At 37.3% G+C, this 26,439-nt stretch overlaps 1 protein-coding gene across 7 annotated transcripts in view; it reads left to right on the top strand.

The window, feature by feature from the left end:
* Positions 1-201: 201 nt before the first annotated feature.
* KIF1B (kinesin family member 1B) overlaps positions 202-26,439 on the top strand; it is a 192,324-nt gene continuing 166,086 nt past the window's right edge. For 4 of the 7 annotated variants that reach the window (XM_074218485.1, XM_074218483.1, XM_074218484.1 and 1 more), the window contains exons 1-2: positions 10,388-10,547; positions 19,699-19,870. In XM_074218485.1, the coding sequence (XP_074074586.1) occupies positions 19,765-19,870 (106 nt within the window). In that variant the 5' untranslated portion in view covers positions 10,388-10,547; positions 19,699-19,764. Of the gene's footprint in view, positions 292-10,387; positions 10,548-19,698; positions 19,871-26,439 lie in introns of those variants that run through there. The other 3 variants (XM_074218482.1, XM_074218480.1, XM_074218481.1) reach the window with 2 other exon arrangements.

Here is a 26,439-nt window from a genome sequence, read left to right as displayed (position 1 = left end):
CGGGGCGGATCCGCCCGCGTCGCCGCCGCCTGCGCCGGGCCAGAGCGAGCGCGGCCGCCGAGGGAGTCGCAGCCGCCCGCAGCCGCGTCCGTGCCGCCGCAGCGCCCCCGCCAGGCCCCGGGGATGCGGGGCCGCGCCTCGCCATGACGGGCCCGGGGCGCCCGGCTCTCGTGCCCCAGGCGGCGGCTCCCCTCGGGCTGGTGCGGCGGCGCGGCGCCCCCGCCCCGGCCGGCGCCCGCTGACTGCGCCCCGCGCCGCCGCGTCCACGCCCCGGCTCGGCTTGGTCCGGAGGTGAGGCTGGGGGCGCGGGCGGGGGAGGCCGGGGGGGCCGGGCCGGGGGGGGGCCGGGCCGGGGGGGGGGGGCCGCGCCTGCCCGACCCCCTGCGCCGCCCCTGCCCCCCGTGCTTAGAGGAGCCCGAGCAAGGTGCGGGCCGGGCAGCGGCCCCGCCCGGTGGGGGCGAGCGCCGAAGCCTGGGCATCCTCGCCCCCGACAGCTGGTGCTGCGGGAAGGAGCCGGTGGACCAGCCCTTCCTCCTCGCCCTCTTCGCCCACAGAAGGGATGGGTTCTTATTTCCTCCGGTGGGCATTTGGGGTGCTGCCCCTCCTTCTGGGGGTCCAGCCACCTAGAGCTTCGGTTGTAAATGTGGCCACCCCCCCGGCCTCGATGCTCCCACCCCCGGGGTGCTGCTGGGTGCTACCCTGCCCGCTGGGCAGCTGGATGCCAGGATCCTCCTGGTACTTCTTTCCGGTGACTTATGGGCCAGCCGGCTAATGTATTTTCAGAGGGCGATGGGGAGGTTCCGTTCTATAGAAAGGCTATTTCTCTGTTCCAAACCTCAGTTTTTCAAGTCTTTGCTGGCATTCAAGGCTTCGGTGAAAAATGTAATTGCTCACTTTTTGGAGACCGAAGTAAGAGACACACAATAGACTGGAAAAAACTGAAGATTTGAAGGCTAGAAAGAGGAAAGACAGGAGAGAGACAGAGAGACAGAGACAGAGAGAGAGAGAGAGAGAGAGAGAGAGAGAGAGAGAGAAGGGGCTTATTCAGTTATGTCCAGATGTGGTAAAGACTGTATGTAGTCACTGTATTCACAGTACAGAAGTACCATGGCAGCCATATTGGGAGGATGATCTGACAATCCTTTAGGAGCCAAGTCCAGGCTGCTGGAAGGTACAGAATGACAGCCCTGGCTGCTTTTCAGGGTGACTGGTTGCATTAGAGGCCAAGTTGAGGGGGCTGGGAGGCTGCTGGAGTAGGCTAGTCATTGTTCATATAAAACAAAACAATACATTCCATTTCTTAAAGAAGAATTGAGCTTCCAGGTCAAATTTTTTCATTGCTGAACTGTAAAACTGGCTTCAAATCTGAGCCCTTGTAATTTCTCTTTTCCCTTAGCATGAGATATCCTGTTACTGAATTTCCCTTGAATGGGCTTGCCTGAAATGTATGAGCAAATAGGATTTGTGTGAAGATTAACCCCAATAGGTACTTGATTCAGCCGATTTTCCATATCTCTAAAGAATCTATAACTGTGAATGTTAAATAATAATATTCCAATTTATGGAGGCTCGGTCCACCATTATAACTAAGGTCACTAGCTATTTTTATGTAATCTTTAGTTAGACTACCCACAGGGGATAGCTCTTGCTCCTGGGTCTCACTGTTTTAGGCAGCTGGCTTCACTTATTACACAAGCTGCTTTGTGTCTTCCTATCTTTCTGAGTATTTGTCATAATCTTTAAATTGAAGTGCAGTGTTTAGCAGGTGGCAGCCTTTAAGAGATGTATCACCGACTTTAATAAAAAGGGTGCCATTTTATTCTTGTATAATTCCAACAGATCTTTACTCAGCATTATATCAAATAAAGAATAAAGTGACATATTTCCTGTTTTAGTTGGAATAATAGTTCATTATCTAAAGAAAATTCGATTATCAATTGATCTCATTGTGGAAGGGTAGCCAGTCTTCACATTATCAGTGTCCTTTATATTATCTCAGTTCAAGTTGAGAACTCAACACCTGGTGTTATCTACAGTCACAGGGCTGGAATGGGACCTTGAGAGATCAGTTTCCAGGCTTTGTTTTTTTTTTTAATTTGGAAAAAAGGATATGTTGAATCCACTTAAATGAGCTCAACTTCAAAAATTATTTTATGAAAATAATAGATACAGCCTTAATCATTTTGGTTTTAAAGCCTTCCTTTTAAGGGTTTGGAAATTCCTGTGTGATGTGGTAATTCAAGAAATAGACACTAAAGTATGATAACTTTAAATCAGCTATCTAATTTTGTTTCTCCTAATTGCAAAAATATTATTAAATAGTTTCTTTTTTTAAAATCATGGATTGGAGATTCTAAGTAAATATATTTTCATTATTTCTTTACCATGAGACCCGATTAACTGAATTGTAAATCAAATATGGAGGAAGCAAAATCTTAGTTATTTGTGAAAGTCTATCCCTTGGCAAATAGTTTTTCTAAAATTTAGCTTGCTGTTTACAGGGTCCAAGTTTTAGAACTGGCTGGTTTTTTCCTTTATAAGACTAGATAAGAATGTAGTTTCTCCTCTTTCCTTTCTTTTATGTTTCCCAGTTTGAATCTATATGCAAAGAATGAATACCTAAGAATAGTCTGTCAACAGTGTTTCCAAGGCAAAGTGATTCATTGCAGCTTATTTTTCCTGGTTGTAGTCTTGACCTAAACAAAAATAAAGAATTAGGCTTTGTGTTCTCTCTCTTTTTTTTTTTTTTTTTTTTTGCCTCTTCCTCAGGTTGCTGACCCCAACAGGTCTTTTTCTGAAAGAAATAAATCTTCTGTTGGATTTAAAATTATGACATTTCCTAATTACATTCTGTAACTGTTTCCTTGAAAAATTGTCGTTGTTTAATGGATAGTAGTGAATTTTTACAATTCTTGTAGGAATGAAGAGGGCAACAAAAACCCTAATGGAACCTCCTCTTTTTTTTTTTTGATAATTAGGTTGATAGAAAAATTATTTTAAAAATTGATACCAACATTGTTAGCTTGCAGCAATGTGCACTTGACTTTTTCCTGAAGTACAATTTCTTCTGAGTGAACCAATGATCTTTTTAGTTTTCTCTCTAGGATCATTATCAGTTACTATTGGATGCCTAAGTAGAAAATTTAAGGTAGGTATGAAAGGCTGCCATTTGTAGATTGCAGGTATCCTGAAGTAGCCAAACTCATTCTTTTCTATTCGTTCTATTTTCTGCAATTAAGAATTTTTACCCCTTACCACTCCCATCAACAAGCCAAAAGTCATCCAGATTCCAGTAATTTTTGTTGCCTATGTCTGAGTCTTATTCTACCCAACTAGACTATAAACCCCTGGAAAATAGGAGAAACTACTGCTTTTGTAGCTCTACAGTGCTTAATGATTATATATTAATGCTTAATGAATTATATCAGATTTTAAATTAAATTAATTCAAAATTAGAAAATGCATAAATTGGGAATAGATTAGTTATGTGATACTTAAACACCCAACATGTTGAATAAGAGAAGTGGAGGATTTATGGGAGGTCATGACCAACCATTCTTTAGGTAAGAAGGTTTAAATGAATTGAAACTTATTCCATTGGAGGAAATACATTTGTGGTTGTTGGTGAAGTTTAGTCATGTCTGCTGTCCATGGGACTTTCTTGGCAAAGATACTGCAGTGGTTTGCTGTTTTCTCTGTCATTGTTTTAAGGCAAACAGACTTAAGTAACTTCCCCCCAGGGTCATATATCTAGTAAATATAAGAGCCAGGATTTGAACTCTTATCTTCCTAACTTCCAGCGTTCTGTTTACTGAATCACCTAAACTGCCTCAGTACCCATATGGACAAGATCATAAATTTATTTAAATATGAAAATGTTTGCATTTTCATGTTTATGGAATTTTTAGGTTGTCTTGATCATTTTTCTAATAAATTTGCTCTTCTATTAGTTTATTTGGGCATTTTGAATAATTTTCTTTAGCTTTCTCAGTTCAAATTAATTTGATTTCTTTTTTTTTGTTGTTGTTTGTTTTTGCAAGGCAGTGTGGATAAATGACTTAACCAAGGTCACCCTGCTAGGTAATTATTAAGTATCTGAGGTCAAATTGGAACTCAGGTCCTCCTGATTCCAGGGCCGTTACTTTATCCATTGTGCCACCTAGTTGCCCTAACTTGATTTTTAAAGAATCCAAGAAACTTCTCCTTCATGCTTAGAAGTGGTTTAAGCAACACTGAATAGAGAATGACATACTATTCTCTGCTGAAATATTGTGGTTGCTAAAAACACACTCACATGCTATTTGGTTTGTTAAGCTATCAGACCTTTAACCCCAAAACACATATTCAGTGACAAAAAATAAATAATAAAATAGGATGTAATAGAATAATTTGCTTTAAGTCTCCCCCCCCCCCCCATGCTTTTTTAGAGGGATTTGATAAGAATGTCTTCAAAAGAGAATGAAGCCTGGGAAAATTGGAAAAATAGTTTGGCAGAATCTAGGTATAGACCAATATATCTCATACTCTATTCTAAGAGAAGGTCAAAAATAGGTACATGATTTAGCCATAAAGGGTGATACCATAAGCCAATTAGGAGAACATGGGACAGTATATCTGTCAGATCTATGAAGATGGGAGAAGTTTATGACCAAACAAGAGATAGAGAACATTATAAAATGCAAAGTGGATAATTTTGATTGCATTAAATTAGTAAGATTTTGTACAAATAAAACAAGTGCAACCAAAGATTAGGAAAAAATACAGAAAGCTGGGATACAATCTTCATAACTAGTATTTCTGGTAAAGGACTTTAATTTCTAAAATATATAGATAACTGAGTTGTATTTATAAGGAAGCAAGGCATTCTCCAATTGATAAGTGGTCAAGGGATATAAATAGGCAGTTTTCAGATGAAAAAATTAAAATTATTTGTAGTCATGTGAATATATGCTCTAAATCATGATTGGAGAAATACAAAATGAAGCAGTTCTGAGGTTACCACCTATCAGATTAAAATGACAAAAAAGGAAAGTGGTCAATGTTGGAGGGGGTTGTGGGAAAACTAGGACACTGATAAACTAGTGGTAGAGTTATGAACTGATCCAGCCATTCTGGAGAGTAATTTGGAACTATGCTCAAAGGACAATAAAACTATGCATACCCTTTGATCCACCCAGCAATGCCATCTAAAAAAGGGGAAAGGACTCACATGTACAGAAATATTTGCTTAATTTTGTGATGGTAGGAGGTTGGAAATTGGGGGGATATCCATCATTTGGAGAATGGCTGATCAAATTGTGGTTGATGGAGAATTGTTCTGTAAAATGATAAACGGGCTGACCTCAAAGAAACCTGGAAAGACTTCTATGAACTGATGCTGAGTGAAATGAGAAGAGCCGGGAGAACATTGTACACTTTAGCAGCAACATTGTATGATCAGCTATGAAAAACTTAGCTTCTCTCAGTACTTAAGTGATCAAGGACAATCCTAATAGACCTGTTATAGAAAATGCCATCCACATGGAGTCTGAATACAGACCAAAGCATACTATGGTCACTTTTTTAAAACATGTTTTATTTTTTTCTCATTTTTCCCCCCTTTAGTTCTGATTCTTTTTTCACAATATGACTAATAATGGAAATGTGTTGACACAATTGTGTGTGTGTGTGTGTATAACTTATATAGGATTGCTTCATGCCATAGGATGGTGGGACAGAAAGGAAGGAAGTAGAAAATGGTGGATCTCAAAAGCATACAAAAAGATGAATGTTGAAAATCATCTTTGCATATAAGAAAAAATAAAAACAATTAAAAGGAGAATTAAAGTTACTATGTAGTTGATTCTCATTTTTTATATCAGTGTTTACTTTGCTAAATCTCTCCATCATTGTGTGGCCATCCTCATCTTACTTAATGATACTCTTGTCCATATACTCCTGAAAAGCTAGAAGTAGGAGCAGGAAGAAATGGTCTTTCTTTTTTATATCTTGTGGTTTGGGGGTGTATTTATTCAAGGGTGCTCCAGTGGAGCACAGGGCATTTCCTCCGTTAGTTATTCTTTGTACTGCATAACCAACCAATCCAGTATTATTTTGCTGATGCTTATGACTGTAAAGCATGGAATACCACAGTCTCTAAAAGATTACTGGTGGAACTGTAAATCAATATGATAATTCTGGAAAGCAGTTTGAAATTATTCAAAAAAAGTAACTAAAATGCTCAAACCATTTGACCTAAAGATTTCATTTCAAGGAAGTCAGTGATAAAACAAAAATGCCTTATACACGCCAAAATATAGCAGCATTTCTTTGTGATAGCAAAGAACTGGAAATAAAATACAAATCTACCAATTGGGGAAAAACTAAGTGAACTGAAGCATTGACAACTGCCTTTCCCTTACTGACTTGGAGCATTCTTTCATATTATTAGCAGTTTACAACTCTGAAAAATTAGGGTTAATCTAAGATACATATAAACAACTAACAATATAACAAAAAACAATTTAAACATCCTATTTCCATATTAAGGGGTGATTATATATATATGTATATATGTGTGTGTATCTATGTTCTTTACAGAGAAATTTAATACAAAGATTATTTTTTCTTCTTTTTACCACTTTCCTTTATCTTAGGTAAATTAATTTTGTTTCTGTAGGAGTTTTTTAGTTTCACATAATCAAAGCAATCTATTTTATCCTTTTTGATCAACTCTTCCTTGTTTGATTGAGGCATCTCCTACTTGTTCCTATAGAGATATATGATACGTTTCTCTTCTAATTCTTTTCCTTATATGATCAAAGGTCAGTGTGCTATAGTGAACAGAGGGCTTTGTGACAGGAAGATTTGGGTTCAAGTCCTATGTCTGATACCTTGAAGTTTTATGACTAAGGGCAAGTAATTTATTATCTAAAATTGAAATCACAGATCTATAATGGGGAAAGCAGGAAAGCAGTGTGTTTAGTGCAATAGAAATAGTGACAGAGGTGAGGTTAGGTGGCGCAGTGGATAGAGCACCAGCCCTGGAGTCAGAAGTACGTGAGTTCAAATCTGGCCTCAGATACTTAATAATTACCTAGCTGTGTGACCTTGGGCAAGCCACTTAACCCTATTTCCTTGCAAAAACTAAAAAAAAAATAGTGATAGAGAGTGAGAGGATTTGGGTATAGCTTGTAACTTTTGCTGTTATTTTTGTTGGTTGATTGTTATCCTTCATTCTTGAAGATGACCAAAATGATAACATTATGTTAGAGATAAGTTACTGTATGTCCAAACTGTGACTCATCAGGCTACTCTAAGCTCGGAATGCTCTACCATGGGTCAGGCAGAAGGAGTCCATATGAACATTTTGGGTGGGTACAAGTTTCTTCTAGTTGTAATGGGATCCTGTCCTGCACATTCTTCAGTTTCTATAAGTTTCATTCTCAGTTACTTTGTAGCGTTTTCTTTCTCTCTTTATTTGCTTTCTTTATAGGGTTAGAGACTGAACCTGTGATGTCATTGATATAGGCAAGAGAACTCTCTCTACTAATGCAGAGCAGCACTTTCCTTGCATTTGTTTCAGTCATTCAGCATTTTTTAGGCACCTACTATATGCCAGGGACTGTGTTAAACCCTGGGGGATACAAGAAGAGTCAAAAGACAGTCTCAGTTCTTAAGGAGTTTACCTATCTAATGGGAGATACAAAATGAGTTACATACAGGATAGATAAGGACTAGGATGAGGATGAGGATGGTGATGTTTGTCCTTATTCTCAAAGAAGACCATGACGTCAGGGAGGCTTCTCTAGAGTCATCTGGGTCCAGTGGCCAGATAGGAATCAGATGACTGAAGATATGTGATTTGCCCAAGGGGCAGCTAGATGGTGCAGTGGATAGAGAAGCAATCTAGGAGGCAGGAGGACCCGAGTTCAAAGGTAAACCTTAGTCATTTGACATTTAGGGAATGGATCAGAATTGAGGGATTGGAGAAGGCATCCTATAGAGGGTAGGATTTTAGATTTTAGTGGGACTTAAATGAAGCCAGGATAGTCAGTAGTTGAAGTGGAGGAGGGATAGCATTCCATGCATGGGGAGAGCCAGAGAGAAGGTCCAGAGATGAGAGAGGTGGTGTGGAACATCCAGGAGGCTAGTGTCACTAGACTGAAGAGTGCATGTCCTGGAGCTAGGTAATAGAGGGCTGAAGGCCAGACTAAGCATTTTGATTTTGATTCTGGAGGCACTAGGGAGCGGGATGTTTGTGACATGATCAGACCCACTTTGGGAAAATTACAGGCTAAGTGAAGGATAGGTTGGAGTAAGGAGAAACTTGGGACAAACATACTTAAAGCAGAGGTATCAAAATCAATAAATTTGCTGCCAGTAATGCATTAATCTGAACTAGATTGAAATGTAATTCAGAATATTTAACATTTTAAAACTATGTCAACATGCTACCTGCAGGACTCCTTATGTATGGATTAGTGGTACCCTTTTGTATTTGATTTTGACCCCATTGCTCTGGAGAGTATCTTAGAACACTGAGAAGCTAATACCTTGTCCAGGGTCACAGATGATGATTGTCCTTCATCTTTATTTATTTATTTATTTTTGGGGTTTTTGCAAGGCAAATGGGTTTAAGTGGCTTGCCCAAGGCCACACAAGCTAGGGAATTATTAAGTGTCGGGATTTGAACTCAGGTATTCCTGACTCCAGGGCTGGTGCTCTATCGACTGCGCCACCTAGCCGCCCCCCTTTTGTCCTTCATTTTTGAAGATCACCATGACTTCAGGGAGGTGATACCATGACAAGCACATGAACTGGATTTAAGTGAGAGGGGGCTGTGCTAAGTTACCAGCCTCACTTTCTCCTCCAGAGTCATCAGGGTTCAGTGGCTAGATATGAAAAGTACAACTGGAGATGGCCCTGGATGTGGGGCAATTAGGGTTGAGTAACTTACCCAAGGTCACAGCTTGTAAGTGTCAGAGGCTGGTACTCCTGTCCTCCTGATTCCAAGGCCAATACTCTATCAACTGCTCCATCAAGGGTCACAGAAACTTATGCATGGAGACTGAACTTGAATTCATGTCTTTCTGGGACTGATGCCTGCTCATTGTTTACCATGTCATGCTACCTTTCCTTTCATATTTATAATTTTGTTGGCACCATAATATTACATTACTATGCCACAACCTAGTCAGCCCTTTCCCAATCATTACACCTTTCCTATATTTGTTTTAAAGATTTGATAAGTTCAGATCTTTCTGAGACCAAAGGGGAAATCCACAAAGTCAGAATTAACTGAAGACCAAAAGAATTTGATCAAAACAGTCCTCCATTTTGATTTCTTACAGTTTATAAGGCTATAAGTCAGTCTTACTGATCAAAGTAGCAGTAATTGAACTGAAAATGTGCTCTTAGTGGTATAAATGATTATATTATTGATCATTTCTTTGAAATACTGGGAAAATGTATGTGCCTATGTCTGTTCATGTGGACCACATGCTATTTATTACATAAGAATTACTTTTCCATTTGCCTTCTTTAGCTCTTTGTTACTCTTGCTTCATAGTTGGATTTGTATCATTGTTTTGTTGTTATTTGTTTGTTTGTTTTTGTCAAGGTAGTGGTGATAAGTGGCTTACCCAAGGCCACACAGCTAGGTAATTATTAAGTGTCTGAGGTCTGATTTGAACCCAGGGTCATTGTTCTATCCACTGTGCTACCTAGTGGCCCCTATTTGTTTTTCTTTAAAGCAGGTACTTTTATGTCTATAATTCCTGATCTACTTCTACTGTGTCCAGAGAGATAAACCTTGTAACTTTTCAGCTGACTAATATAAGTGTTAACTTCTTCAAGTTCTAACTACAGTATCTTATTATCAAAGAATGAATAAAAAAATAAGTTCCTTCTGTGATAAGTTATCTTAATATAACTTTTTTATACATTTTTGAAGATGAGTAATTTTATTATTTGATAGTTAAATAAAAAAATTAGTGTTAGTGATGTTGTTAGAAATAAATTTGCAGGACAGCTAGGTGGCACAGTGGATAGAGTACCGGCCCTGGAGTCAGGAGGACCTGAGTTCAAATCAGCCTTAATAATTGCCTACCTGTGTGACCTTGGGCAAGTCACTTAACCCCATCACCTCAAATAAATAAATAAATAAAAACAAGCACATAAATAAATAAAATTTGCCTTTTTTATGAAATTATTTAAAGTTAAAGATTTTGCTTACTTGCTATTTACTCCTTTTTCTTTCACTTGGTTTATATTTTTCTGTAGATCTTTCTTATTTCTTTTTTCCAATTAAGAATATCTGAGGTGCTTCACATTAATGTCAAGAAGATCTTATATTTGAGAGTTTATAAAACTCTCCTCTTTGTCAATCCTTCCCTCTTTATTCCAGATAGGATTATCCTTGATTTTGCAAGTTTGAAATTGGATTCAAAGAAGTTGAGCCGTTTGCCTAAAGCCATAGGTATAGAAATATGATGATGGAAGCCCATTTAGTCTTTCAACTATATCCAGTTTGTTCATCATGAAATAATCTCCATGAAGGTGATAAGGTAAATATATTAGGTTTTAGATGTTAGCATTAAAATCCATTATTATGGTGTATCTAGATCAGAAACACGAGATTCAACTTTCCAGTTGTAAAAAATGAAAAACTATCAAACTACAAAAATAATCAACTATCTAAGACACTATGAAAGTATATGGACTAGTAAATTTTGGCAGGTAAGACTTATGCACATTCAAACTGTTAAAGGTAAATAAAAGATTATACAAAGACCAAGGCTCAGATTCCAGAAGTCTTCGTTCCAGTCTTACCTGTAACACAGACAAGCTGGGTGGACTAGGGAAAGCCCATAGACTCTGGAATTTAAAGACCTGGGTTCAAATAAGGCCTCTAGAACTTATTATCTGTAAGATCTTGACAGGGTTACCTTAACCCCCAGGCTTCCTTTGTAAAAGAAAAGATTGAAATAGATGGTTTCTTCCTATTTCAAATCCATGATTCTATTTAAATTATTAATGCTGTAGGCATCTCTCTTAGATTCTAAGTTGCCAAATATCAACCTGTATTGGTAGAGGACGTGTCCTTTATTGAGAATTGATTTAGTTGCATCCATTAGAGTTGTGCCCCCCAAACAACCTTAAATTCTTTTTAAGTGACATTTTGGACCAGATAAATAAAATTGAACTGGATTTGCTTTTTATTTGGCCCAAGAAAACATTTTCCCCTTACTTTTATTATTTCCAGTCTTTTTTTTTAATCATCATAACCATAGATATTACAGCTTTTTGCTTTTTATATTTACCAGTTTTGAGAACATTACAGAAATCCTACTTGAATGTCTCATTGTGGAGTGGAGATAATCTGTATTCTCAAATATTGATGCCAGTACAACATACATTCTGACAGGTTGTATTCAACTGAAAATGTTCAGAAGATGATTTCAGAGATAGAACTGTATGTTTCTTGCCCAGAGACCAACCTGAGATCAATTTATGAAGTTTCATTGGCAGATTGGTCATTCACAATCCTGTTGTATTCTACTCATTGCACTTCCCACAGTAACCTTTCTGTACTTTCTCTTGAAGTCTTTTTGCCCCATCTGATGAAGATCTCATCTCAAACTTAGAAGTTATTCCATCCTAATGCCAACTGTCCTCATTCTTTCTTTACTCTAGTCTGATGTCTCATAAGGTTGTGAAGATGAAATTGAGGTGATGTAAGTGTAACACTTTGCAAAACTTCAGGTGCTACAGAAATACTAGTTGTTATCAGTTTTTTTTTTTATTTTTACAACTTTCCCCCCAATCTTGCTCCCCCCCCAACAGAAGGCAGTCTGATAGTCTTTACATTGTTTCCATGTTATACAGAGACTTTCCAGACTTTTGAAATCTGAGGCTTGGTCTTTGTACTATCTCTATTTACCTTTAACAGTTTGAATGTGCATAAGTCTTATCTGCCAAGATTAACTAGTCCATATACTTTCATAGTGTCTTAGATAGTTGATTATTTTTGTAGTTTGACAGTTTTTCAGTTTTTACAACTGGAAAGTTAAGTCTCCTGTTTCTGATCGAGTAGGCACCTAGGCCTACTTCTTGTTCACATAACCTGTGGAAGATTGCCCCACTAAGTATCCCCCCATTTCTCTCATTTTCAATATTTCCCCATCCATTGGTTCTTCCTCTGTTATATACATAAAACTGGGCAAGAGCTCTGGATTGGAGTTAGGAATATATGTGTTCAAATTCCACCTCAATCACTTAGCTGTTGGACCCTAGACAAAGTCTCTTAACCTCTCTGTGCCTCAATTTCCTTATCTCTGAAATGAAGATAATAGCAGCAACTGCCTCATAAAGTTGTGAAGATGAAATTGAGGTGATGTAAGTGTAACACTTTGCAAAACTTCAGGTGCTACAGAAATACTAGTTGTTACCAGTTTTTTTTTGTTTTTTGAATTTTACAATTTTTCCCCCAATCTCTCTTCCCTCCTCTTACCCCCCCCCCCCACAGAAGGCAGTCTGATAGCCTTTACATTGTTTCCATGCCATACATTGATCAAAATTGAATGTGTTGAGAGAGAAAACATATCCTTAGGGAAAAAATAAAATATAAGAGATAGCAAAATTACATAACAAGATAATGTTTTTTTTTTTTTTAAATTAAAGTTAATAGTCTTTGGTCTTTGTTTAAACTCCACAATTCTTTCTTTGGATATAGATGGTATTCTCCATCACAGATACCCTAAAATTTTACCTGATTGTTGCACTGATGAAATGAGCAAGTTCAAGTTCATTAAGGTTGCTCATCACCCCCCCCCCCATGTTGCTGTTGGGGTGTACAATGTTCTTCTGGTTTTAATCATCTTGCTCAGCATCAGTTCATGCAAGTCTTTCCAGACTTCTCTGAATTCCCATCCTTCTTGGTTTCTAATAGAACAATAGTGTTCCATAATGTACATATACCACAGTTTTTTCAGCCATTGCCCAATTGAAGGGCATTCACTCCATTTCCAATTCTTTGCCACCACAAACAGAGCTGCTATGATTATTTTTGTATATGATCTCTTCAGGGTTTAGGCCCAGTAGTGGTATTGCTGGATCAAAGGGGATGCACATTTTTATTGTCCTTTGGGCATAATTCCAACTTGTTCACCAGAAAGGTTAGATTGGTTCACAGCTCCACCAACAATGTATTAGTGTCCCAGATTTCCCATATCCCTTACAATATTGGTCATTGTCCTCTCTGGTCATATTGGCCAGTCTGAGAGGTGTGAGGTGGTACCTCAGAGATGCTGTAATTTGCATTTCTCTAATCAGTAATGATTTAGAGCAGTTTTTCATATGACTATGGATTGCTTTGATTTCCTCATCTGTAAATTGCCTCTGCCTATCCTTTGACTCAGTTTTCTGTATATTTTAGAAATGAGTCCTTTGTCAGAAATGCTAGTTGTAAAAATTGTTTCCCAATTTATTACATTTCTTTTGATCTTGGTTACAGTGGTTTGGTTTGTGCAAAAGATTTTTAATTTAATGTAATCAAAATTGTCTGGTTTGTTTTTAATGATGTTCTTCATCTCTTCCTTGTTATCAGTTTTAAAAAAAATGCTTATTTACCCTTTTCAGTGGCAATCTGGTTGCCTAATTGAAACTACTTTGTCAAATATTACCAACAATGAAGTCTGAGAACAATTTTCTATCTTTCTGATATTTCTAAAGAATTTGATACTCTGGACCACTGTCTCCTGAATTCTTTGCCCAATTTAGAAATTTTCCTGATTTGGCTAACATAGTGTATTAAAGTTTGCAAAACATTTTCCTTCAATTTTTTGTGGAATTTTTCCAGGAATCAGTTTCCTAGACTGGAGTTTGAAGGCTAGCTACTACTTCTCCCTTTTAAAAAACTGAGACATTTGTCATGTTCTCCTATTCTCTTCAATCTTTTAAATCATACTACCTGTGACTCAATCATAACAGTTTCCAGTTCTGTTGGTAGCTTGGAATGTAGGTCATCTCTGCCTGATGAATTGGATTATCAGGATGTGTTAAGTGTTCTCTCACTTATCTACTTATGTACTTTGGCTATTAACTCCTTATTAACTATTTTCATTCTGTCCAAACACCACTTTCCTTGGCAGAAAAAAATTGGAACCTAAATAAGAATCAAACACTTCTATATCCTCTTTGTCTTTTGTCATCATTTTCCCATCCAACTTTAGCAATGATTCTGTCCCTTTTAAATTCTCCTTTTTGTTACTTAAACAAGCAAAAGTTGAGTACCTAACCCCTACTTTATGTTCTCTGTGGCTTTCCTCTTAGCTTTAACTCATTCTGTGCATTAGCACTCATGACACTGTTAATATAAAACCCTTTGTAGTTTCAGATTTATCCTTTATTACATGATCCTACCTCTATCTTCTTTTTTAAAAAATTGTATCTTCTTTTTTAAAAATTATATCTTCTTTCCCTCTCCTCTGCCCTTTTCAGTTGAAAATAAAAGAAAAACTATACCTTTGTTACAAGCCTATATAGTCAAAGAAAATAGATTTCTGTGTTTGCCATATCAAAAAATATGTATGTGTTGCATTCCATGCTCTCAATCCTTCACCTCTTTTATCAGTGAGTGGGTAGGATGTTTCATTATTAGTCCTGAAATCATAGTTTGTCTTTAAGGAATCCTAGTTCTAAAGACTTTTACAGTTTGTTCTTACCATATTGTCACTGTATAAATTATTCTCTTGGTTCTTTTCACTTCACTCTGTATCAGTTCTTACAGGTCTTCCCAGCTTTCTCTGAAGCCATCCTAGTCATCATTTTTTAATAGCACAGTAGTATTCCAACACATTTATATACTGTAATTTGTTGGGCTATTCCCAAATGATGGACACCCCATCAGATTCCAATTTGCCACATCAAAAAGAGGTGCATGGGCAGCTAGGTGGCACAGTGGATAGAGCACCAGTCCTGGAGTCAGGAGGACTTGAGTTCAGATCTGATCTCAGACACTTATTACCTAGCTGTGTGAACTTAACCCTATTGTCCTACAAAAACAAAAACGACAGAAAAGAGGTGTAAATATTTTTTTACATCCATATTTAGAATGTTTGACTTCTCCCCATTACATCCCATTTCTCTGGTGCACAGCCCTTCCCAGCACCAGAAAGCATGCCCCTAGCCAGATCCCCTAGCCACATCTCTAGGATCTGCAGACCTCTCTCTGTTCCCTCATGAAGTTCTAGGTTGGAAAAATGTCTCACTCTGACTTTAGAAAAAAATTTCCTTTTTGGGATTTGGTCTATTGCTGTTATATGCTGTTTGGATGATTGCACTATATTGCTTCCTGTTGCCCTGATGTCTCCACTCCCCCTCCTCACTGCCATCTTCCCTACATTTCTTTTTTAAAAATCTGAGTTTGTCAGTGATTTCCACATATGTGAAAATTGGATTTTCCTTTTCCTTCTCCCTGGATTTATTTCTCTTTGTTTCTTCAGAATTTTAAACTTTGTTTCTTAAGCATTTGCCATCTCCTTTGGACTTCTGTCCCTTATACAATTTTACTTCATGAAAATCCACATATTTCTTCTCAGAACTTTTTGAAATCTGTTCTGAAATTAAGTTATCCAGCGTTTCTATTATTTCTATTCCATCAAGTTGCTTTTCTGTACTGGTGTTTAGAATCAGATCCAGAATAGTCAATGAGTCAATCTATAAGCATTAATCAAACCTATTATGAGCCAGACACTGTGCTAGGATACAAGGGAAAGCAAAAGACAGTTCCTGCCCTCAAGGACTTCACAGTTTAATGGAGGAGACAGCATAAACAATTGAGTATACAAGCTACAAATAGAATAAATAGTAAGTAATCAGCAGGACTGAAATAATAATAATAATAATAATAATAATAATAATAATAATAATTAATAGCTAGCATTTATAAAACACTCACTATACTAAAATTTCCAGTTATCATTTGATCCTCACAACAACCCTATAGTACTTATTTTATAAATGAGGAAATTGAGGCAGACAAGTTATGTGACTCACCCAGGGTCTCAACTAGTAAAATATTTGAGACTGGATTTTAACTCAGGTCTTTACTCTAGTCTCAGAGCTCTAGCCACTGTATCATTTAAGTCTCTCTCCATTCCCATCCATCCTACATATACTGTATCATTTAGAAATCTCCCTGCTAAAAATGGGATTTTAGTAAGGACTTGAAAGAAGCCAGGAAGAGAAGAGGGAGAGCATTCCAGGCATGGGGGACAACCACCAAAAATGTCCCAGAGTTGGAGTTTCTTGTGTAAGGATCAATAAAAAGTGTCATTGGGTCAAAGAGAGCTCGTGTGTTTTGGGAGAGAGAGAGGGTGTTAGAAAACTGGAAAATTAGAAGTAGCAGTTCCCTTTGTTGTTTCCTTTATCTTTTGAAAACATTATTGGCTGCTTTACTTGTTACAGAGAAAGAGTTCCATTAGATGGCTCGATCAATGACTGTCTTTATTACTATTATGTTTAGCCTCTGTTCCAGGTTCTATTTCCCCTTGTCTCTGAACTCTGGTATTACTCACAGTATAGCTTGTTTCTTCCATTATTGATCATTAGTTTTCTACTGTATTTCCTCTGCTCCTAGATTACTTCACATAAATATATTTTAGTGTGTAATGTCGAATGTGCCTCTTTTAGCCTGCTTCTTTTAGTTTTTGCAAGGCAATGGGGTTAAGTGGCTTGCCCAAGGCCACACAGCTAGGTAATTAAGTGTCTGAGGCCAGATTTGAACTCAGGGACTCCTGACTCCAAGGCCAGTGCTCTATCCACTGTGCCACCTAGCCACCCCTTTACCCTGCTTCTTAACGTTTCCTTCTAAACCTTTTTCTTCTGAATAAGGTATCTGCTTCCAGAGCCATAGTGCATGTGTAAGTTTCATTCCAAAAATGTTAGTGTTATCCAAAAAAGTCAAATTTGCCTCCTCAACATTCACATTTCTGATTTACCTTGCTCATTAATTATGAATATAAAAAAATTTAAGTTATCTGTTTAAAATGTGATATGTAGGTAGGTAATACAGTAGATAGGCTCAGGATTTGGATTCAGGAAGATATGAGGTCAACTATGACATCAGACAACTTTTACCTATACCCTGGCAAATTCACTTAATCTCTATGTTTAAATTATTTAATCTGTATAATGGGGATAATAATACCACCTGCCTCATAGGGGTATTTTGAAGTTCTTCAACTTACTTCCCATGAGGTATTTCTTCTCCCCACTTCAGATATACAGAAAGATGGTCATACCTTTGATCTTGCCATCATCTAGAAATGTGCCACTTATATGTTCAAGAATTCTGAAACCTTCTGTCTTGACCATAATATTCTCTGCCTTTCTTTCAAAATCCTACTCTTTGTCCATACCATGACCTCTAATTCCTTGACTCCTAAATTTTCTCCCAGACCATCACCTTCCCCCTGCATAACCACCCTTTTCTCTCTTTTTTTCCATCTTGACCCCTTGGTGAACCTATTTACACTAATCTCATCTCTTGAATCCTTAGCAGCCTTTGTCATTATCATCACTTATGCCCAGTCAGGCCTCAGTCTTAGAGCACTTCCACCATTCTCTCCCTTCTCGTGCCCCTACATACATACCATTGAATGAATATGGACAAAATCATGCAACTGCTCTGCCTGGTACACTATAAATTTATGCTATACAACCTCAATAGGGTCCTTACTTCTGTTAGTCAACCCTACTATGTACCTTCCCTTTCAACTCCCCATCCCACTCTCATCATTGGGTTTTCCAAAACTTTTCATCTCTCTTCAAACCTCCCATGGTTCCTCTTCTGCTTTCCCAACTGAGAAACTTACCTCATATTTACAGATAGAATTGAGGCTGTTTGTCATGAGCTCCTTTTTTTCCCGTCTTCCTTTTCTCCTATATATACTTTCTGTCAGTATTTCCTCCTTCACCCCTGTCTCACATGATGAAGTGGTCTTATTCCTCACCAAGAGTTGTTTTTTATTTGTTCAAATGATTCCATTTGGTGCTTACTCCTTCAACAGAAATTTTCACTCTTTTCAGGCTTTTTCCTCTTTATTTCTTTCTGCCTGCAAATATGCCCATGGCTTTTCCATGTTGGGAAAAAACCTCTCAATTGCCCTTCCATTCCTGCTAACTATCCTCCTATATCTTTTCTGCTCTTTTTAAACTTCTTGAAACTGCTTCTACAGTAGAGACCTCCCTCCTTTCTCCAGACTCTCTTCTTACTCCCATTACAATTCATATCTTTCCATTGAAAGTGCTGTCTTCAAAATTACAAATGATCTCTTGGTTGCCAGATCCAGGGGCTTTTTCTCCATCCTCCATGTCTCCGACTTCGAGGCAGCCTTTAGCACTATTTCTCCTCCTTAATATTCTGTTATTTCTACATTTTTAGGACATTCCTCTCTCCTAAGTTCTCTTCCCTCTACACTATCTAGTGATCTTAACAGCTCTCAAACATTTAATTACTATCTCTTTGTTGATGATCCTCAAATTTACCTGTCCTGTCCTAACCTTTCTTGCTAACCTCCAATTTTTGTATCTGCCTTTCAGACATCTCAAGCGGGATGTCTGTAGGCATGCTAAACTCAGATGTTCAAAATTGAACTTATTAGCTTCCTCCCCTAAGTCTCCCCTCAATAGTTTTTTTGTCAAAGGCAACACCATCCTCTCAATCCCTGATATCACAACCTAGATGTTATATTTGACTTCTCACTATCTGTTGCCTAAGCCTTTTGATTTCACCTTTGCAGCTTCTCTTGAATAAGCCCCATTTCCTTTGATACTTCCATCACTTTAGTGCAGACTCTTATCACTTCATATCTGAATTATTGTAATAGTCTACTGGAAAAGCCTTAAGTCTCTCTCCATTCCCATCCATCCTACATCCATTAAAGTGCTTTTCCTAAGGCACAGATCTGACCATGTCACCCTCATCTCCAACTTCAGTGACTTCTTGTTGCCTTCAGGTTCAAATACAGAATGCTTTGTTTGGCATTCAACGGCCTTCATAACCTAGTTCTCTCTATCTTTTTAGCTGTCTTCTATATTATTTCCCATCATGCACCCTTTGTCCCTAAAGAGGGAGGTCTCTTTAGGCTTGTCCCATAAACATATCAGTGACATTGACTGCCTGACTGTTCCACAAACAAGTTACTCAATCTCTTCAATCCAGGCATTTTTCTGGCTGTTCCTCTGCTTGGAACGTTCCCCCTTTTCATCTTTTTCTTTTTTACTGACCTCCCTGACTCCCTTTAATTCTCATCTAAAATATTACCCTTTTATTGTAAGCCTTCCCCAACCCCTTTTAATTTACTTCCTACTTATCCGATATGTAGCTTGCTTTGTATATATTTGTTTGCATACTATCTCCCCCATTAGATTGTAAGCTCCTTAGGGGCTTTTTAAAAATCTCCATTGCTTATTATAGCACCTGGAACATAGTGAATATTTCATAAATGTTTACTGATTGATGACTAAATGATTATTGATAGTTTACTAAAGGTCAAATGAAATAAAATAGGCAAATGGGAAATTTTTATGTAACTGCTAACTATTACTATATGTGGGAGAAAATTATATTGAAATCTCTAACAATCATAATTTTTTTACCTTGTCAAAACTTTCTCTAATTATAGATATCTTTTGGAATTTTTTTTCTTAAAGGAAATTTGAACATAACTTTGAAAGAAGACATCTTTCTCAATATTTGAACTACATATAACCATCAGAATGTCAGGAGCCTCAGTGAAGGTGGCTGTTCGGGTCAGGCCCTTTAATTCCCGAGAGACCAGCAAAGAATCCAAATGTATCATTCAGATGCAAGGCAACTCAACCAGTAAGTGACATGTTATATTTTATAATTGTACAAATTGTATCTTTTCTCTTTCACATCCTTTCCCTCTTGTCTAGTCTGTTTGTGTTATAAAGTACTAGTATTCTGTCACTTTGGACAATCTTTTGAATTGTCCAATGAGGAAGAAGGAGATTGTTTATATACAGGTTTATATACAAAACAAACCTGCCTTTATATGTTTTGAAAAGGCAGGTTGGAAATTACTTGGCCATCTGGATTGGCCTAGCTAGGGTTATTAATAGATTTCTAAAGTTATAAGCAGGGACAGTGCTTGAGTACTGTGAATCATATCAGATCACCACTTAATGAGTGGCTATGCCAGACCCTCTGCTATGTTCTGTAGTTATAAAGGCAAAAGAACAGTAATCCCTGCCCTCTAGGAGCTCACTTTGTATTCTTGTGAAACTGAATCTTTAGAGGCTTCTATGATATATATTTTGATTTCTCTGTACAAATTATTTTTCATTTGCAGTTTCAGCTTTCAAATGTCAGTGCTTAAAACAATGCTTATTCCTCCATGGTAGCTTTATAAGATCAACAGTTTAATTTGACAAACTTTTAAAAGCACTGAATATGTTCATAAGTATGTGCTTCCAGGAGGATTATAACATCTAGATAAGACTAATAATAGGGTCAAATGATAATGAAACAATGACATTAAAGAAGTCTAAAATAAGTGCTTTATGATATCTGATGGGGAAAAATTCAGATATTATTATTTGTAATAGGCTTTTAAGATTTTACCAGAATCATCAAATTCTTTCTCTATTCAATCTCTCCTCATCTACTTGTTCCTATCTTCTTTCCTACAAATTGCATAAGCCTTCCCCATCTTTAAAAAATCCTCACTAATCCCTTTTATTCCTGCTCATTATCCTTTGATACAGATGTGTCAGATGTGTCTGGTTTATAGACATCCCAGATCAGTATATTAAAATGTAATTGAGAAATATTTTATAAAATAAAAATATAATGGAACATTGTTGTTCCGTCATTTTTCATTTGCCAACTCTTCCTGACTCCATTTGGGTTTCTTGGCAGAGTGGTTTGCCATTTCCTTCTCCAACTCATTTCACATAAAAGAAAACTGAGGCAAACAAGATTAAATGATTTGCCTAAGGTTAGATTTGAGTCTGCCTGATTCTAGACCTAACCCTCTATCCCCCTAGCTGCCTATGTCTTTTTAAGTCACTATGTTACCCGCAGAGAAGTTTATCATTAATGTCCCCAATTTTATCCCTTTCTATTTGAGTTTGTCATGCATTGCTCTAGTGTGTATCCTCTCCAAGCTAAACTCCTTGAAAAAAATCACTTACACCCTATCACACTTCTTCCTCTCCTCTCATTCTCCAGCCTTTCCCAGTCCAAGCTCTTGACTTCTTTATTTACTGAAACTTTTCAATGTTTCCAATGATCTTTTAATTATAAAATCTAATGACTTATTCTTAATTCTAATCCTTCTTGATCTCTGGACCTCTTTTGAAATTGCTGATTGCTGTCTACTCTTATTCTTCTTTTTTTGGATTTTTATGAAACTGCTGTCCTTTAGTTCTCTTTCTACTTGTTTTACCCCTCATCAGTCTTCTTTTCTGCATCTTTATTCAGTTATTTTCCACTAGATGAAGGTGCCACTTCTCCTTATCCAGCTTACCCCTTCCCCCCAGTCTGTGCCTTTTCTTTAGGCTTGTCCCATAAAAATATCAAAATTAGCATGTCTCGAAACAGAACTTGTCTTTCCTCCCAAAACCTACCCCACTTTTCAACTTTGCTATTACTGTCTAGACGACCACCATTTTCCCATTCACTCAAGTTCAGAACTTGTCTTCAACGTCTGTCTTTTTCATTCTTTCTTAAGTCTCACATGTTTACACTTCTCTGTAAATAATTTCTCTTATTTTACTGAAAAAATTGAGGCTATTCACTGGAGTGCCCTCTTTTACTTTGTTCCTTATTTCATAGCACCCATATTATCTTCTTTCACTCTTATCACATCAAAAGATTATCCTTCTCTTTCCCAAGGCTAACTCCTTTACACGAACAAGTGATCTCATTCTATTACATCTTCTCCAACAGATTGTCTCTTCTATCATCCCCACTCTCATCTATCTGCAGTCTCTCCCTCCTGACTGTTTCCCTATGGCCTACAAACACGCCCATGTCTTTCCCATTCTCAGAAAATTCTTCCTTGATTCATTCATCTTTGTGAATTATTGTCTCATATCTTTTGGGCCCCTTTAGTGGCCCAGGTGCTTCATCTCCTCTCTTTCTGTTCTTAGCTCTACCATTCAGCTCAAACTGCTTTCTCCAAAGTTTTTTGCCTCCCCTAAATGCATTTTCTTTTTTCCATTCACTGGGCTGCTACCCTCATTCAAGTTTCCTCTCATGGACGACTGAGAAGTAGCCTTCTCATTGGACCCTGCCTCAAGTTCTTACCCATCTAATCTGTTCTCTCCATAAATGCTGAAGTGTAGTGGTAAGCCCCCTAAACTACACTCAGCTCTGCTGACTTCCCACTGTCTCATGTCTCATCACTGGGTCTTTATCCCCTGTGCCTGGAATGCTTTTACCTCTTATCCTGCCTCTTAGAATTCCTGGCTTCCTTTAAGAGTTCCAATTAGGATTTAAGTTTCTCAAAGGTAGAGGTTGCTTTTTTTCCTTCACTTTTTCTTTGTATCCCAGCACTTAATGAAAACTTGATTAATTTTTTTCCTGGTTTTCTACAAAGAAATACAATGAAATTAAATATTTAAAAATTACCTTTTCCGTGTTCAGGAATGAATTGCTACTTACTCTGGATCAGTTGGCAAAACTTCTTTTTTTAAAAAACAAAACCCACAATGCTATGAAATTTACAAGTAAATCAGAAATATGTTAGTAGTTGAAGGATGTTCAGTTTCCCCAGTATAAAATATATCACATATTCCCCAATCACTCAGCCCCATGGCCAGGCAGTTATCTTGGTCGTCTCTTCTCTACCCTGACACTGCCACCATCCTGAAGCAGGCCTTTATTATGTCATGTCTGCTGATCTCCCTGTCTCAGGTCTCTCCCCTCTCCTGTCACTCCTTCAGTCAGCTGTCAAATGGGGCTTTCTAAAGTATGGGTCTGACTATGTCACCCAACTATTCAATAATTTCTAGTGCTTTTCTTTTAGATCCAGAATCAACTATAAAATCATTTCTTTGTTTTTTAAGATCCTCCATATTCTGATCCCTTCTGGTCTTTCCAGTCTTCTTTTATTTCCCGTGTACTTTGGGATCCAGTGATGTTGGCTTTCTTGATGTTCCTTGACTTGACACTCTATCTCTGTACTTTGAGGACTTTTATTGATATCTTTTATTTCTATCTTGTATGTATTTCCCTCTGTTTTTTAATTTGTTTTTGCAAGGCAATGGGGTCAAGTGACTTGCCCAAGGTCATACAGCTAAGTATTAAGTGTGAGGTCACATTTGAACTACCTCCAGGGCTGGGTGCTCTATCCACTGTGCCACCTTGCTGCCTTCTAAGGACTTTTACTGATTGTTCCTCATGCTCTGAATTCTCTTCCTCTTCATCTTTCTTACCCTGGCTTGCTTTAAGTATAAGCATATTTCTAGGAGAAGTTTTCCCCAGAGATCCTTAATCTTATTTTTCCTTTTAGACTACCCCTAATTTATTCTATATATATCTTGTTTGCATAAAGCTATTTGTATGTTGCCTTCTCCATTAGACTGAGTTCCTTGAGAATGGGAATTGTTTTGTTTTGCTTTTCTTTGTATCTCAAGTGATTTTAATGCTTTCTTCATTTATATTGTTGTAGTCATTATGTTTATATTTGTTTTTGTTCTTATTTCCCTTACCATCAGTTCATACAAATCTTTTCACTTTTCTCTAAATTCTTCGCATTCATTATTTCCAATCGTATAAAAATTTTCCATAATGCCAATGAAGAGAAGAGCATTTGGGGTGGCTAGGTGGTGCAGTGGATAGAGCACCGCCCTGGAGTCAGGAGTACCTGAGTTCAAATCGGCCTGAGAGGCTTAATAATTACCTAGCTGTGTAGCCTTGGGCAAGCCATTTAACCCCATTTGCCTTGCAAAAACCTAAAAAAAAAATGACATTGCCTTCCATATTACTGTGAGTGTTTTTCAGTCCTGACCCCACAGCCATCATCCTGTTGAACAACCTTTATGGGCATGAGAGCTGGCTAGTGTTTGACAGGCTCAACTTCTGAAGACCCAGAAAAGAAAATTCTTGACTAGAAGCTCTTGGCAATGCCAGATGGTTCAATATTGTTAAGATTTTATCAATGGAAATGACATTAAAGAAGATGTATTACATCTGTTTTGCCCTTGGACACAAAGGATCATGAGACCTCACACCCATTGTCTCTTTTATTAGAATATGAACTCTTTTCAGCCATTCTTTAGCTGATGAACACTTTGTTTTCATTTCTTTACTATTTCAAAGACCTCTATTAATATTTTGTTAAATATTGAACCCTTTTTTCTGTCTTTGATTTCCTTGGAATTCCTAGGTTGAGAATAGGGTGTCAAAGAATATGATCAGTTGAGACATTTTACTTGTATAGTTATAATTTTTTTGTTTTTTTGCAAGGCGGTGGGGTTAAGTGACTTCCCCAAGGTTGCACAAGCTAGGTAATTATTAAGTGTCTGAGTCTGGATTTGAGCTCATGTCCTCTTGATTCCAGGGCCTGTACTTTATCCACTACTCCACCTAACTGACCCCTATAGTTACAATTTGAAATCCAGAAGAGCTGAGTTACTTTGCAGCTCCACCAGTAGAATATTATTCCTTTCTTTCCATAACACATTCAACTCTTGCTTTTTTTTTTTATCATTTTTACTAATTTGTATTTTGCCATACTTGTTTTAATTTGTATTTTCATTACTATTAGTATTTGGAACATGTTTTCATATCATTTATAGTTAGCAATACCTCTTATAAAGAATTGTTTCTTCATATCCTTGCCTCTTTTCTGTTGGGAATGCCTTTATGCAGTCAGATTTTGAATTAAGGCACATTTAAAAGTATATAATTTTATTTATTTTTCAACTACATGAAAAGATAGTTTTTAAAATTCATTTTTTTGGTAAGATTTTGAGTTCTTTCTGCTCTCCCTTTTCTTCCGTCTTTCTTTATAATTCTCCCTCCCTTTGACAGAGTAATCTGATAGAGTTTATACAGGTATAACTATGTTAAATATATTTCCATATTAGTCATGTTGTCAAAGAATAAAAATAAAAGGGGAAAAACCATGAGGGGGTCAAAACCATAAAGCACAAAAATGGAAAATAGTATGCTTTAGTATGTGTTCAGACTCTATGGTCCTTTCCTTGAATGTGGATAGTATTTTCCATCTTTGATCTTTATACTGCTGAGGTTATCATAGTTGATCATCATACAGTGTTACTCTTAATGTATACAATGTTTTCCTGGTTCTGGTCACTTCACTCAGTATCAGTTCATGTAATTTTTTTTTTGTTCATTATTATTAAGGTACATTTTTTAACATATTTAAAAAAAACACAACACAAATTCTCTTAGAATATACAGAATGGAAATCATCCTTATTAAAGTTGAAAATCCAGAGTAACCTATTCAATAAGTGTTTTACTGTTAATTATTACAATGGATGGAAAGTTGATTATATCTACAGAGAAGGTCAACAAAGAAAGTAAATGCATTCTTGATCATTTGGACCTTTTATGGGCTGGAATTTGAACTCAGTCTCTGATAGTCATAAGCTGTAAAAATGAGACAGGTGTGATTTTCACAGAACTAACAAATATTCTTCACTAATTTTATGTTCTGTTTCTGATTTATTTAAATTCATATGAAATCATATGAGTCAGGGATTGAAGCATAATTATTGACATTCTTTTCTTCTACTTTCCTTCCATTTCCATTTTTTTCCTCTTTCCCTAATAGCATGCTTGAGAAAACCTTGGCCAACTTCTAAAAAGCTGTTGATTCCAGATGTATTCTGTTGGGTCTTTATTCAATTTTCATTTAACTCTTTATCCTTTTTACATTTGTAAATCATGCTTCCTTTCATTTTTTTTTCTTTTTTGGTTTTTGCAAGGCAGTGGGGTTAAGTAACTTGCCCAATGTCACTCAGTTAGTAAGAATTATCTGAAACTGGATTTGAACCCAAGTCCTACTGACTTCAGAACTGATTCTCTTTCCACTGCATTACTTAGCTGCCCCCCATGCTTCCTTTCGGAAGATGGAAACCAAATAAGAGTTGTGATTCAACTTTCTGCTTTTTATGCTGTACAGTCCTTCTCAAACAAAAACTCATTTGTCCTTTTCTTTTTTTTATTCTTGTCCTATGTGGCCTAAAAGTCTGTTTTTTTCATTTCTCCATCATTGATGTGTAACTTTGAAATCTTTCAAAACCAACCTACTTTTCTTAATTTTTTTGTCTCTATCTGTGGGATGATTATTCTCCAGCTTTCAAGCACCTGAATCCTTAGTTTCATATTTGAGTTTGCTCTCAGGTTAAAATAGAGATGAGAAATAACAACCTGGACTCAAATCTGAATGGA

This window comes from Macrotis lagotis, chromosome 1 (assembly GCF_037893015.1).
Source record: "Macrotis lagotis isolate mMagLag1 chromosome 1, bilby.v1.9.chrom.fasta, whole genome shotgun sequence".
Taxonomy (NCBI): Eukaryota; Metazoa; Chordata; class Mammalia; order Peramelemorphia; family Peramelidae; genus Macrotis; species Macrotis lagotis.
This window is presented reverse-complemented; position numbering and strand designations above follow the sequence as displayed.